Genomic DNA, 16573 nt, shown 5'->3' with positions numbered 1-16573 from the left:
GCCCCCACCCCAGTATATGACTAGCTAGGGCTCCCCAGGCAAAGGACACCTCTGGCTTCACATACAAATAAAATCGGATCTGGAGTCTATGAGTTGGATTTGGGGGCAGAAGTTAGCGATTGTCTGTGTGTTCTCCATGACACTGACATGTCAGCTCCCGGGATATCCAGTCACTGCACCCATCTCCTACTCATCATTACTATCTACCTGGGTGATGAGTGACCCCCACTCCGACATGACACAAAAGTGTGACTGGGGGGGGGGCACAGCCAAAAATCACAGGACATGTCACCGATATAATAATCACAGAACACTCCCTACCCTTGTGTTATAGCTGTGTGAATTCAGCATGGTACAGCATAATCCGTCATTCCTTTCACTCAGGATGATCGTTATCATACCGGCTTATATGTATATGACCTGTTATTTATCTAGTGATTAGGATACACTAACGTTACCCTATATCTAGAGGCCATAGGACGCACTGATCGGTATTATATCTACTTCGTGCGATCTGTCATTTATCTAGTCATCAGGACACTAATATCCAAAGGCCAATGAAACACACCGATCGGTATAGCTACTTCGTGCTCAGATGATGTCATTTAATAATCAGAATGACCCAAAAGTTACAATATAAGACCATGAGACACACCGATCCCTATCACATGGTGATATATATATATATATATATACATATACACACACACACACAGAATGTTCAGACTGTCATTCATCTAATAAACAAGATGTCCTAAAGTTATAACACATCACACAACCATAAATCACACACCGATCGGTATCACGCTGTGTGCTATGGGAATTCTTTGATATTCATGCAATAATCAGGATGACCGAAAATTACATCTCTAGACCAAAAACCACACCGATCGGTATAGTCAGCGATCTGACATTCAATTAATGAGCTCAATGGATTAAATTTGCAATATGTACACATGAAACACACCGATCGATATAACAGGTATGTCAGTGGTCGGCCGATCTGTCATGGATTCAATAATTAGGGTATGGTAGAAGTGACATCTCTACAACACACCGATCGGTATGTAGAATTGTTAGTGTTCATTCTTTCCACAATCAGGATTTCCTAACGTTACATCTGCAACAGTGATCGGTATGTGTGTTGTAGGGATGTCAGTGGTCGGCCGATCTGTCATTCCTTCCATACTCCGGACACGATCCAGAAGGGAAGAAGTGTCCCCAGCTGGCGATGGGAAGTGGTTTTCCTGGGTTCACGTATGTGATGAAGCCAACCCTGAAAATGTGTTGTAGAGCCCGGGCTGACATGTTCCCCCTGTGCTCGGGTCACGGTGACAACCTTTGATAAATAAGGTGATGTGATCACCCGGGGAGGCGATGAGCTGAATAAAGATTAGCGGAAAAAAGTTGGTGAAAACTAAGCAGACAATCTGTGTCGCCGTGGGACTACAAGTCCCAGCATGCCCCGGTATCTCCTCACTTCTGCCGGGCTTCCATACACATGACAGCTGGCTGTGCCGCCTGCCCCTCCATAGACTGTCACAGCGGTCGCATCCCGCTAAAATGAAATAAAGCCATTCTCCGGGCTCATTCACCTCTCCAGCCGCTCCAGCCCGACCGCCCCTCTCCCCAGAGCCTGTCTGAATTTTTTGCCGATTTTTCGCGCTGTCCTAGGCGCCCGGCGAGCCTTCTTTCCCCGGTGTATAGCCGCCGTGCTTAGCCCCTGCCTGCTCGTACTTCAGATACTCCACTCGAAAATGGCGCCCAAAATCCAAACTCAAAGCGAAGTTCGTTACAAACGCGCGGTGCATTCTGGGAGCCTCTAGTCAGATTTGAAAAAAAAAAAAAAATGGTGCCGGCTGCCATTTTCCGAGCAACTCCGCAACGTTCGTGACGCGGCTATAGGAGTTCCATTACGGAGAGCTAGCCGGTGAATTCTAATGGGCGCATCACGCTAGAATGGTCACTGTAATAACGGTAATTAATAGAGAGAAACATACAAATTGACGGTTACGGGACTGTTAGGCGTTTTGAATGGGCGGGACTCGGTTGCGGGGCAACAGATAGGGGGCGTGTTAGGCAACTAGAGAAGGCCTCGGTGGGCTGGCCTTGATTAGTTTTTAGTTATTTGAGGTGACTGGGCAACTAGTCACGTGACGGTCCTGCATGACCGCCATGTTTTGTTCTGGCAAAGTGCCAAACGAGTTAGTAACGGTAAACAAAAATAAAGAATCGATTATTCAAACAAAGCCAAGCAACCGTGAGACAGGGCCTAACATTCAATAGATTTTGGAATTCACGTGTATAAGTCTAATTTGAAAAGACTGTTGCCAGATTCGTGCCCAATTCAAACATGGGGGCCCGTTTACGAACTCAGACGTCAAAGAGTGCGATGTGTCAGTTATTTCTTCGCTTTAGTGTCTTATATGATTAGATTTCCTTGTGGATGTTTCTGCTTTGATGATGACGTTTTGTTATTAGGCTGGGGAACGTTTACGGGGTTTTCCCCCTGAAGTTGGTACCTACTGAAGAGCTTTGCGAAATCTCGCGATACGTAACCATAGTGACTGAACGCGCTGACAGTGGTGTGGGCTGCATGGAGACAGAAGGGAAGGAGGCCCGAGCGGTTGTCATCGAGGTACAGGTAATGGAGCGGGGAGGAGGGTGATCAGCACACAGGGACCTGTCATATATGTGTTGTTTATACGTATATATAAAGATAGGCTTGTTTACTCTGTTCATCTAATTGACTTTCATACCAGTCAGTGATTAGTACTCTACCTGGACAGTGCTCTGTACCCCAGATCTTCCAGAGAGAATTCATATATGATCACAGAGGACCATCAGTGATATAGGCTGCTCACAGACAAAGGACCATCAGTGTGATATGCTGCCCACAGACAGAGGACCATCGGTGAGATATATGCTGCCCACAGACATAGGACCATCAGTGAGCGATATGCTGCCCAGGGACAGAGGACCATCCGTGAGAGATATTCTGCCCAGGGACAGCCAAATATGATATAAAGCAGTGGTTCTCAACTTGTGTTATCTCAGGACCCACATTTGACCTTCGTCATTAAGTCACGACCATTAACCACTGCACTGGAATGCACGGCATTGCGGTACCTTGCGTTCTGATGAGGGGGATCGAACTGCAAGTGGGAGGTGAGTTTGAGGTGCCATACCCCCAGCCTACCCCACCTCAAGCTGACACTCTGTGTCGGACAGCATATTTTGAATGACTGCTTGGCATGAGAACTAGTGCAGTGGAAGTCTTGTGGACAACCTTCAAAAAGTGAAGGATGCTCGGACCGACGGCAGTAAAACCTAACAGTTGTCTTACTTCTTCTTCTCTCTCTAGTATAGCTGGACCATTAACAATAATTTGTGGACTACTTTGCTCTTCGCTACTAAACTTTTCTTATTGATCTTTACTTCAGATAAGTCTGATAAGGTATATTAGAAGGTGTATTAGGAAATGTATGTATGGCATGGCTGGAAGACCTATTAACATATTGTTAAAAAGAAACTTCACCACTCTGCTTCTTTTTTCTAATGCAGGTGAGAGAACACTTCCACATTCGAAGAATCCAAAATTCATCCCTTGTTGAACTTCAGCAAAATGAGACTCAAGACTTCTTTGTTAAAGGAACCAAAACATATCCTTTTCATTGAATAATTTCAAAGCAGTCCATCCCTTTTTTTTTTTTTTTTTTTTAGATGTACTCGGCCATTTTTCTTTTTTTATACTTCACATGCTCGCCTCAACCCCATTTATTCCTACGGATAAGATGTATTCAAAGATACCAATAGAGGCGGCGCAAAAAAAAAAAAATCATCTATTTTTTGTAAATAACATTGCAATGCTTTGTACCAAAATCATAATTATGGTGTCCTTTTAAAAAGGAACATTTTTATTGGATAACATTTATATATTTTCTTTTTTATCTACAGTAACCATAATTTCTATAAAACTGACACTGGTCAAAGTAGAAAATAAGTGTTTTTTTTTCTTTTTTTTGAGAGACAGTATTGCCAAAACAAAGCCTTGTTTGTCATAAAATGAAGAAATAATAATAGAAAAATAAATATATATTACTATTTGTTTATTTCCGTTCGAAGTCCATGTAGAGAATCCAAGGTGCCCACGTTACAGTGTAATGTAAGTGTAGGTGAGTGTCGAGGCTATGGGCTGCCAGTCTTTTCTTTGCACATTATGGTGCAGAATTCCTCATCTCATTTGGGATGCATTGCTTAGGAATGGTGGTGCGTGGTATGAATCGAGCTCTGTTTGATGTGAAAAAGCAGGCCACGAATAATTGTAAAAAGGGTTACCTGGGTCAAGTTTGAAACACCTGGTTCCAAAAGGGTTGGTATCTAACACAGCTTCGCCATATGTGATGCATGCTCTCTATGTCTGCGGTACAACACCATCACAAGGGTGATTTGTCTGTAAATATCCCGTGGAGCAAGCTTAAAGGAGAACTATGGTGTTAGTGCTTTTCCCCACAGTTCTCCTAAGGGTAACGGAAGGACACTGACTAGCGTCCTCCCGTCACCCAAAGCTCAGTATTCCGCGAGCTGCAGCTCGCGGTATGCTGAGACGCTGCCGCTGAAACGGATCCCGATAATTATGTCTGGATCCACCCAGCTGCGTGGGTAACAGCTGGCCCTGCCTATCTAGAGGCAGAGCCAGCTGTACCCGCCCCTTCCACTGTCCGTTCTGACAGTCAGCGCTGGAGGATCAGACAGGGGAGGGGGGGAATTCAGTCACTCCCCTGTCACGGCTCTCTGCAGTGACAGGATCGAGAAGTGAGCGAACGCCTGTATGTGTTCGCTCACCTCCCGATCTACTGAGCCGACCTGTGACAGTTTCATTGCCACTGGTCGGCTAGAACTATGAGGATGAGTGAAAATCGCTCACCTCATAGTTCTCCTTTAAGGAACCTGTACCATCTGGTCTGTATTTTAATTCTTCTTTCCTGTGCTGAGCTTGCTGTAGATATTTTGTGTAGGTGGCTATAAGAGATTTGAACGTCATAACGTTAGGGTTTAGTTAAGGTCACTTTTCCATTCTGCAGCGTAGTATGGGCAAGCGCAGGACCGCGTCGTTAAAAGAATGCAGTAAAACATGGAGATAACGTGGGTTCGGAAGGATTCAAACATTGTACTTTGTAGGGCTGAAACAACTAATTCCATCAAATAGATTATAATCGATAATAAGAAACATTGTCAACAATTCTCATTATCGATTAGTTGAATCCCTGCCGCCACTCTACTCCTCCGTTCTTCTCCCCGCTGGTGCCGGCTGTTCCTTTTCTGCCTCCCGTGCCTCCACTGCACGCACTGTTCCTTCTCTGCTCCCCCCCTTTCCTTCTCTGCTCCCCTGCTTTCCTTCTCAGCTCCCCCGTTCTTCTGCCGGTTCCAGCTTCTGGTGCCAGTTCTCTTCTGCCGGTGTTCTATCAGTCCGAGGGATTGATAGGACACCGGCGTCAAGTCACCCATCAGCGGATGGAAACAATAGCCAGTCTGCTATTGGATATTTTAAATTATAATAGCCAATAACAGGCTAGCTATTGCACCTGTCCACTGCCTGCTGTCAAACAGCAGAGAAGGACATGAAGGAGAACTTTCTCCTTCAGTTCCCTCCTGTGCTAATTGGCAGTGGTCGGGTGCAATAGCCAGCCTGCTATTGGCTATTGTAATTTAAAATAGCCAATAGGAGGCTGCCTATTGCACTGGAATGCATTGTACTGCAATGCTGTACGTTCCAGTGCCGTGCAATTACAAAAGAATGTGCATACCATTTTATTCTGAAGTAAACTTTGTTTATAACACTTCATTTGTGTATTTAATTTTAAATAAAAGACAGTATTTTAATTTTTTTTCTTTAATCGATTTAATCGAAAAAGTAATCGACCATCTAATCGATTATGAAAATAATCATTAGTTACAGCACTTTGTCTATGTCTGAGAGGGGCTTGAGAGTGTCTGCTTTGAAAACTGTAACTGTTCAGGAGGGTTTGTATCTGTTCCATCGGAGGAAAAGAAGCAGACATAGTGCCCGTAGGGAAGGCCAGATTGTCCATGACAGGTGTCATGGGGCTTTATACTGAGCCTAGGGTGACGGGAGGACGCTAGTTTGTGTCCTCCCGTCACCCTAAGGAGAACTATGGGGAAAAGCCTTAACCCCATAGTTCTCTTTTTAAGCTAGGAGTTCCGTGGTTTCAATAAGGGAGGCAAACAAAAGAAAAGTGTGTAATAATATCTTACTTTTTAAACTACAGCCCGAGAACCTAAAAGTACACCTTTTCTTCCAAATAAATGTGTAATAACTCTTCCAATTGGCTGTTCTGGGGAGATCTTCCCTGTATGGTTTTTCCATGTCCATGTGTGTGTTGGGCTCTCTTCCAAATCTTCCCCGTCATCGGCATCCCAAATACCATTGACGTCAGTAGGATGCTCACCCACATCTTGTCAACCTAGTGTAAAACTTTAGGGTTATGACTAAAGAATTTCTCTAAATGCTTGGCCACATCTGATAAACTGGAATATTTAGCTTCTTAGCCAACCTTTTGAAATGTACAGGAAAAATAAATTTGCTTGTTTAATTGCAGCTTACACAGGCAAATATGAGCATGGTATAAGAAGATACTGCATTCCACCAGTTCGATATTTAAATGAATGAAGGGTGCATGATTTAACCCCAATTCCAAAAATATTGGGACGCTGTGTAAAATCTACATAAAAACAGAATGCAATCATTTGCAAATCTCATAAACCCATATTATATTCAGAGGGGGGAAAAAAAGGGACAACCTTCCTATCTCAAAACTCCAGCAACTGGTCTCAGTTCCCAAACATTGTTGTTAAAAGAGCAGGGGAATGCTACATTGTGGTAAACATGGCCCTGTCCCAACTTTTTTGAGACATGTTGCTGCCATCAATTGCAAAATTATCTTATTTTTTTCTTAAAGTGACATTAAACCCTCAGATTTTTTAACATAAACCAATACTGTAATGTGTGCCTTACTGTAATCCATGGTAGTTTCCCTTCTCTTTGCTGCTCTTCCTTTTAAATCCTCGTGTCTTCTCATGCTTGGGAGAACTTCCCTTTTCAGCTCAGGGCCTCTTCCTGTAGTGCTGGCTCAGGTTACAAGCCTATAGAAACTTCTACACAGACACCGTGTATCCATTCCTGAGACAAGGCAGTCTGCTGCAAAACAAAAGTTCTGCAGAGCATGAGAACAGATACGGATTTAAAAGGATGAGCAGCAAAGAGAAGTGAAACAACCATGGATTACAGTATGGCACACATTACAGTATTGTTTTATGTTAAAAAATCTGAGGGTTTAATGTCACTTTAACTACTTGCTGACCGGGGTGTTTACACCCCCTTCCTGTCCAGGCCATTTTTCAGTCTTCAGCGCTGCGGTACTTTGACTGACATTTATTCAGTCATGCAACGCTGTACGTAATACGTAACGTAAGTACCAAAAATGTAAAAAATAATAGTTTTCCCTACATTATATTATGAAACATTTCTTATTGCTCATGAATATAACATGGGTGCAAAAATGGAAAAAAGGGCCTCAGTCATGAAGGGGTTAAAATTGTGCGCGCCCGCTAAATTGCAAAAAACTACCATACCCACAATTGGTTATAGGGGACGCTTTAAAAGCTTTACCGATCATCAGTTTAGTGTTGACAGTGATTGATGGCTCCAAAATTATTGCTCTTACTCCAACGTTCACAGCGATATGTAGCGCAATAGGAGCAATTGTAATTTTCGCACGTAGGTGCCCCCGATGCATGTTTGCATGTGTATGTGGGGGCGGGGTACTTTAGAATATTTTTTTATGCTACTTTACTTTTTTTTACACTTTTAACTTTTTTGCTCTTACTTTTTTGCCCCCTATGTGATAGCCAATTTACAATGACAGGTCCTCTTTTTGGAGACATCAGGGCTCTTTCAGACCCCTAATGTCACCTAGGGACCCCCAAAGAAGCTGATGAAGCAGAGATCTGCTTCACCAGCTTCTTTCCAGCTTCTGTAGCCGGGAATTACAGCTGAATGCCGAAGTGATATACACACACATGCAAAATACAAGCGATCATGCTTCTCTACTTCCGGCGGAACGCTTGTATTTAAACAGCTATCTCTGACTGTTTTAAATTTGAGCAGTTTTCTCACTCATGTACGTCGTCCAGTTGGGGCGGGGAAGGACGTTTTAAAATGCCCACCTGCATCCAGAAGGCTCCTGTCCAGCCGTTTTAAGTACGGCTGCTGTACGGGAACCAGTTAAAATGGTAAATTCTCTCCGTTTAAACATTTGATATGTTTTCTATTGTGAATAAAATATGGGATTTTGAGAAATCCTTGCATTCTGTTTCCATGTAGATTTTACACAGCATTTGTGTGTATATATGTATATATTTTTCCCTCTGGAAACCTATGTTGATCTCCTTAATTCCACTGAACATAAGGAACTGGTTAGCTGCGTGGGCTGGACCTCCGCTGATGAACTGTATTCCTTCAGTGATGACCATCAAATTATGAAATGGAATTTGTTGAATGGTGAGACAATGCTGGTAGTGAAACTCCCAGATGATACATATCCTATTGACTTGCACTGGTTTCCCAAGAATGTTGCTAACAAGAAACAAGGGCAATCCGATATGTTTGTGCTTACAAGTTCTGATGGTGAGTATGTTTACTCTGTACTTAACATATTGCTCAGTTAAATAGGTGTGTTTGCTCTTCCTACAAGTTCAAAGAAGTCCCCACCGCAATCCTTACTGGTATGTCCCTTGTAAGGTGGGTGCTGCAGTAATAGTGGATGGCGCCACTTCAAATCCAAGTAGTAAAATATATTCTGGTGATCTATTTTACTACTTGCTCTTCATACAAGGGGTGATTATTGGGCAGATTAAGCATTTTTCAATAGTCCCAACGATTCAGCAAGAATACATTATTATTTATTGAATGGGTCCAGTCACTTGACAACCTCATCTGACTGTTGGCGGCAGCACTATCTTGGATTCCAGAGTAGGTGCCAGTCCTCTCCATCAGATATGACCATATTTGTGCTTGAAACACATATAAATGGTTACCCAAGTGTTACATTGCTTTTTACATGTATAGATCGCCCACATTTGTTGGCATAATAAAAGTTTGATGCTTTATACTTCAGTACTCAGCAGTACATGAGTGTTTAAGGGTTTTATATCTATAATATTACTCAGCAGTACATGAGTGTTTAAGGGTTTTATATCTATAGTATTACTCAGCAGTACATGAGTGTTTAACCCCTTCATGACTGAGGCCTTTTTTTCATTGTTTGTACCCATGTTATATTCTACATTTTAGGCCTGAAAATTACTTAAAACCCCCCAACATTATATATTTTCTGAATGCCAAGACCCTATAGAATAAAATGGTGGTAGTTGCAAATTTTTATGTTGCGCAATATTATAACATGTGTGGCGCGTTCGTCGTTTTCATACGTAGACGCACCCGACTCGTGTTTACGTTCCCTAAGGAGAACTATGGGGGAAAAGCCTTAACCCCATAGTTCTCCTTTTAAGGGTTCTATATCTTTAGTATTACTCAGCAGTACATGAGTGTTTAAGGGTTTTATATCTATAGTATTACTCAGCAATAGCTGAGTGTGTAAGGGTTCTATATCTTTAGTATTACTCAGCAGTACATGAGTGTTTAATGGTTTTATATCTTTGGTATTACACATATTTCATCTGCTTCTAACCAATCTACACTTTAAAAAAAAAATTCTATTACTAATGCAAACTAGCAAATATCCTAAACATATGATATTGGATACATCATGAGAATGACAAATCACTAATAGAATGCCTGCCAGTCTCTATGGAATTGCTCCCTCACTGCCCCAGTGGGCGAGATTCAGCAGCATTAAGGGCCAGTGAGGGGGTGATTCTTTGGGGTAAGGTAATAGGCTGACATGCGTGACTCTGTCACTGGGGTTGTGTTGCTAGCAGCAGAGTCACCCACATGACATCAGCCTTAGTAAACCGCTGTTAAGGCTTGATAAAACAAAATGATCTAAACAATTTATTTGAAGGAAGAATTGTCTTTTACAATGGCAAACAATCAGGTCATTGCCTTCGTGTTTCTTTTGTAAGTAGGAAAGGAAAAAAAGTTATCTAATTGTTTGACATCAGTCCACGCCCTCAAGGAGCTTACATTCGAAGGTCCCTATCTCACATGCATACATACAGTGCCAATTTAGCCAGGAGCTAATTAACTTTCCGGCATGTGGGAGGAAACCCAAACACAGGGAGAACATGCAAACTTCTTGCAGATAGTGATCTGATGCTTATTTAATTGAAGTTTTTTGTCATATGACCAACAAGCGCTTTTCGGGACCACACAGGGTCTTTTCATCAGGCTTTAGCATTGACGATGAAGAGACCCTGTGTGGTCCCAAAGAGACATCATTTAAGGTAAGTGCTAGCATTAACATTGGGGGAGGGGAAAAAATGTATCCTTTAATGTCACTTTAAGCTTTTGCTATCCTAAAAGGACTGGTGTGCTGGTGAAATTTTTCTACAATTTTGCTCACATTCGCTGTGCTATCCGCAGTCACTGCGAGCACACCCCACTACAAGGGACATATCGGTAATGAGTGCGACAAGGATAGTACTTAGAGACCAGTCCAGTGACACACAATGAAATCCAAAACATAAACCTGACACTAACTACATACTACGTTTCTACTGTACGGTCGCACGTCTTTTGTCTTACGAGCATATTGGAAAAACAGCTGAAAATCGTAAGATTTTCGTCGGGTTTGTGGCGTGCTCGTAAGACAAATGCCGCACGGGCCGGTGTGCGCAAGCGCACACTGCCTGCTCAGCGGGGCGGGCTTGCGATGATTGCAAGTACGATCTGCCTGTCCAAGACGAGCTGCCCAAGACGAGCTGCCTGCTCAGCGGGGCGGGCTTGCGATGATTGCAAGTACGATCTGCCTGTCCAAGATGGGCAGATTGTACAAGCATTTAATTAGCTTACAACCATCGCAATACAAAAGTCTTGCGATGGTTGTAAAGTGTATGGCCAGCTTTAGACTCTCTGCTGCCCAGATTCCAGAGCAGTGTCTGTTTGCCTTACCTGCACTAAATTACCAATGAGGGCAAGGTGTAAAATCTGGGGCTGACTAAAGGTACTGAAAGGCATAAGACCAGAATCTGGGTGATGCATATTCCCTCGGACAGGGCTTCTACTGCCTCTCTGCCTGACCACCTGCTACAATAGATATATTTAAAACTAGGCCCCTGCATGTGTATTAGAGATGTTTGTAATCACACAAAAATAGCAAGACCTTTAAAAATTGTGGTCAGTGGGTCTATTTAGTAAATCAAAGAGCTGTGCAAATGGCAGTAACCCATTGTAACTAACCCACATTTCCATCCAGTCCTCCTATCTCAAATATCTTTCACTGGTTCAAGAAAAGAGAAATCTGTCTAGGTAATTTCAGTTTGCATGGCGTCATTGTTCTTTTTATGATTCGTGAAATAATGCCATATTATAGTGTTAATTGAATGTGCTAGCTGAAAAATCATTAAATAAGTACAAGTGTGTTACAAATAGGTATGGGTCTATTATTCAGAACTAACAGAACTTTCATTAGGTTCATTTTTATTACTATTCGGTACTATTACTTGCAATGGTGTTGTAATTGCAGTAAAACTATTTTCAAATATTCTTTGCAGAAGTTGTGCATTATTCTTTCCTGTCATGACTTTTTTTTTTTCTAGGAAAATTCCATCTAATTACTAAGGTCGGCAGAGTAGAGAAAAGTGTGGAGGCTCATTCTGGAGCAGTACTTGCTGCCCGCTGGAATTATGATGGGACAGCACTTGTTACAGGTAAAATAAAGTTGCTTTGTGATTCTAATTAACCATTGATCTTGTTGTAGCTTTTTTTTTGTATTATGTTTTAGAATGAACTCTTAGGCCTTGTTCACAACAAGCGCGTTCCAGGAGCAGAGCAGATCTGTTACAGACCGAATCAAAACTGCGTCCAATGTAGTCCAATGGTATTTTGAGCTCTAGTTCACACCACAGCGTGCAGTTCCAGAACATGAAAAAAAACTGCAGCAAGCCCTATTTTACCTGCTCTGGAATGCTCTGGAACGCATGCAAACACCCTGGAACGCACTGAAAGCCCATTTAAAACCAAAAACGGCCGGAAACGCATTAAAAACGTGATACAAACCACTGCACTGCGTGTGCAGAAATTCATGCAGATCTGGTCTGCATTTGGTGTGAACAAGCCCTTAGAGCATATCTCTAACTAAAGACTGGTGGCAGGAAGGTGTGTGTGTTGTAGATCCTGATTGGCTGCTAGTCCTGCCGCTTCCTCTCCCTGCGGCTGTGCAGGCCGTGTTTGCAATAGGGCTGCAAATAATGATTATTTTCATAATCGTTTAGTTGGCTGATTTATTTATTTAGATTAATTGGATAACAAACAAAAAATACCATCCCTAATTTTAATATTTAAAATAAAATACACAAATGCAGTGTTACAAAGTTTACTTCAGAATAAAACTGCATGCACAATTATTTGCATTCGCACTGGAACGCACAGCATTGCGGTGCTGTGCATTCCAGCGTGGGCGATCACACTGTGTGCGGGAGGCACTTTTGGGGTACTATTGAAATGAATGGCACTGCAACGCACCTCCTGCAGTAGAATGTATCAGGCCGCAACTAGAAATGACTTTTTCCCACCTTCTTATAATTTTTAAAAAATAATTGTACTGTAAGCACATGGCGCTTGAATTGCTTCAGCCAGGGAATGACAGCTGTCAGTGGCAAGATTCCACAGATGTCAGCTGAATGTAACTACATCAGGTAGTGGGCTGGTTCAAAAGCCAGCCTGCCATTGGCCATTTCAAATTGCAATAGCCAATAGCAGGCCGGTTATTGCACCCGCCCATTTCTTGCTGTGCCCTTCTCCCAGCATGGAGAAGAGAGCTAGGAGATCCAACCAACTAATCGATAATGAGAATAGTTGACAAGCATTCTCATCGATTATTATTGAATTATCGATTAGTTGGTTGCAGCCCTAGTTTGGTAGCTTATTTTAAGAGAGATTTAATTACTTCTACTAATTGCACGTAAATATATCTAATAACTTTTAAAGAAATACACAAATGCATTCATTGTGTGTGTGTGTAATATACAGTATATATATATATATATATATATATACACACACCTGGAATTCATCTTTATGCTATCATAAACAGAGTACAGTTTTTACACATAAGGTAGTAATAACAGTCCACTAACCATTTCCATTACAGATCTTTAGGAAATTGGTTTGGCATTTCCTAACTAAACATAATCCCTGCACCTATCTCTTAACTCCAATTTATCCCATAACTGGGTCTAACCTCTGAAGCTAACTCTAAACTTGAACAGTAACAGCAGCATTAGCACTGCCATGCTAAAAATATATTTTGATGATATTTTGCACCTATTTGCAATGTGCCAATCACCATTACCAAAAAAAACCCTTACTGAAACTTCTGTGTTAAAATCAAGCAATCCAACAAATTCTTGTTCATATTGTTGATACACAGTTATGTACGTGTGAATTTTATGGTTTCATACCCTCGTAAAACCCAGCTGTTGTTAAAGTGTTTTTTTACCAAAGACATTTCAGAACATGGTTTTTATAAAAGGGGAAACTGGAAAGAGGAATTCAGTTTGGCCAGATTCATTGTTCTGGAGTGATTTTGAAAACTTAAGGAAATCCTTATATAAATAATCTTAACCCCCTACAGTGGGGCTACCCGCACACTGCAAGGGTTAAGTGCTCGTTTTCATCTAGGGGTAAAAATATCAAAGATATACATACCTGTACCTCTCTGCTCCAGCGATAGACTGTCCCTTAGCGTCCTGAAGTCCAACACACTGTATTGGATGTGATGACTCACAGGATCTTAGACTGCCAGAGTGGAGGGGGAGCATGGCTGCAGGGACTGGTTTAAAGGTTGAGGTGAGTATATCTTTATTATTTTCCTGCCTAGATGAAAATGAGCACTTAACCCTTGTAGTGTGGGAGTAGCCCCACTGCAGGGCTTAAGATTATTTCTGCCTGGAATCCTTCTTTAAGATAAACCTGTGCTTTCCACAGGCAAGCCAACAGCTTCACTTTAGGGGGGCCCCACTAGCTGCATATACGTACCTTCCATGGGGCCTCATTTTCTTCTTTGCTTATCAGAAGTAGAGAGAGATAATTTTGTAAGCCTCAAGTGACGACTTGGGGTTTACCCAGGGCTGAGGACTCTCACACCTGTGCAACACAATTGGGCCCGAGTGGCCATTGCTGAATGCCAGCACCGTTTTGTGGGAAGCAGGGGAGGGAGTCATATGCTCAGATATAGTAGGTCTTTTTCTGCTCTCCTGGCAGCCAAATGGATCAGTGAAGCGACAGAGAAAAGATGAGGTTTTTTCTTCTGTGGTGCTGTTTCTAAACTGAAACTGTTGCTTTGCCCTGCATAGGCAAAGTGCAGGTTCAGGAAAAATCACACTAATTGCTATAGGCGTAACCCTTACCTCTCCATCCCTCCGCTTTTGTAGTATAACTTATTGATGGGACTAGATACGATCCTATGTTATTGGAAATCTGCAAGTACTGTAGATGGTATTCAGGATTTTGCAGAAGGATATTTAAGGAGAAATTCATTCTATATATTTGGAGTCCCGTTTTGAAGCCTATACATACAATACATAAATTAACATGCTTTTACTAAGAGGTGATAGCAGTTAATACTTTAGTAAACGAGGCTTAGACTTTTTCGCCACCCACGGCTTTTCTCAGGCTGTATGAAGCCCATGACTCATATCCTTATAGAAACAAAACACAGACTAAATATGAAGTTTGCGGCACGTCTGCTATCTGTATCTACAATGTTTTGGAAACCTTCTTTTCAGCTTTTCATTTACACTAATTAGTAGCACAATGGCGTGCCTTTTCGGTAGTATCCCATAGAATATAAAGTTTGTATTAAATTTGATGTAGCTGGAGAACACTGCTGAGATGTGCGTGAATTGTCTATGAAATTGTAAAGAGTGATGTGATCAAAGCAGGAACTTTGATCACATTCAAACAGGGAGGGCTGTCTGGGATGTAAATGAATCAATTCAGATGATTACATTATCTTACTCTAGCCGGTAGGGGACACATCGGAAATATTTCATCTCTCTTTGCCCACACACAGTTTCACATCTTTCTTAACCTCTCTTTTCCCTCTATGACAGCATTTCTTTTCTTTATAATTCTCAGCCGGACCACTGCAGCCGCTACGACCTCCTCTTAATGATATAACAACCAATTAGCTCTGATTCGAATAGTCTTATAGCAGACCTTTGAGGTTTGTGGTTTTATGGCTGTACCTTCACATACAGGAACGAAATCTAATTAATCAAAACCTGAATGGCTTTAGCTATTTGTAACTTCTCACACGAACAGATATATAAAAATCAATTTTAAAAATGTTTAGTCGTTATTTAGCTACTGGAAAGCAGTATAAAAGTCCTTTTTGCACTGACTTATCGAAAACCTAGACCATATTTATACAACTGGAGAAAGTCTTCAGCGAGCTCTTGCAGCATGATCTGCATAAGTAAACATCTGACCAGACCATCTTACCAGACCTTTAAACCTTCCATCACAGAACAGATTTTTCTATAAAACCACTGAGAATGAGTTCTCTTTCTGTAAAATTTGCTGATCTCTGCAATTCTGTTTTGCCCAGCCAAAGTAGAAATTTTGAAGGTCAACTGTTAAAATAGGGCTACACCTCACATAGCTATAACTGTATTAGGACGGACAGAGTTTCTTGTTACTGAAAATGAAAGACAAGCTTGCAAAGGGCTGCTAAATAGTGACCTATAAAAGGTAGGGAATATTTTATTAAAATTCCTTTTAGGTATGCTGTTTGAGAAAAACCCAAAGACCAAAGTGCAGTCCTCTGCTCCTTTGCATAGTCCTAGCACAAGCAGTTTCCTGAGGTTAAAGAGACTCTAAACTCGGGAGCTAAATCATCTTTTTAATTTCCAATACTTTTTATTATACAAATTTTTCAAACATAAATATACATTAAAAAACAATACAATTACAAATACACAAATACAACAACAACAACAACAACAAAAAAGACTATTTAAAGCAGCACAGGTATCATTTTCAGAATATCAGTTGGAAACAACCGTAAAGGTACATTTTAGACCATTACAGAGCTCCTTTTGTAAAAGATCTTGCACATTAGCGAGATATAGCTGTCCTATATACAGTCCATTTATCCCACATTTTACCATATTTATCTAAGATGCCACGATGTTTTAGACATTATTTTTTCAAATGCAACCACTCTAATTGTTTCTTCCACTCCCCTTTAGAAGGTGACACTGCTGACATCCACTGAGAGGCTATAATTCGATGAGCAGTAAATAGTGCTCTAGTTACAGCTACTTTTACATAATATTCTATTTTTAGGGACTCAAGTACACCCAGAAT

At 41.5% G+C, this 16573-nt stretch overlaps 1 protein-coding gene across 1 annotated transcript in view; it reads left to right on the top strand.

Moving 5' to 3' along the window:
• Positions 1-3575: 3575 nt before the first annotated feature.
• IFT80 (intraflagellar transport 80) overlaps positions 3576-16573 on the top strand; it is a 101354-nt gene continuing 88356 nt past the window's right edge. The window contains exons 1-3 of the mRNA XM_018553965.1: positions 3576-3662; positions 8486-8707; positions 11800-11910. Of these exons, the coding sequence (XP_018409467.1) occupies positions 3626-3662; positions 8486-8707; positions 11800-11910 (370 nt within the window). The 5' untranslated portion in view covers positions 3576-3625. The remainder of the gene's footprint in view (positions 3663-8485; positions 8708-11799; positions 11911-16573) is intronic.

Source organism: Nanorana parkeri, unplaced genomic scaffold, assembly GCF_000935625.1.
Source record: "Nanorana parkeri isolate BGI_ZX_2015 unplaced genomic scaffold, ASM93562v1 scaffold136, whole genome shotgun sequence".
Lineage (NCBI taxonomy): Eukaryota > Metazoa > Chordata > Amphibia > Anura > Dicroglossidae > Nanorana > Nanorana parkeri.
Note: the sequence above shows the minus strand (reverse complement) of the source record. Positions and strands in the feature narration are given on the sequence as shown.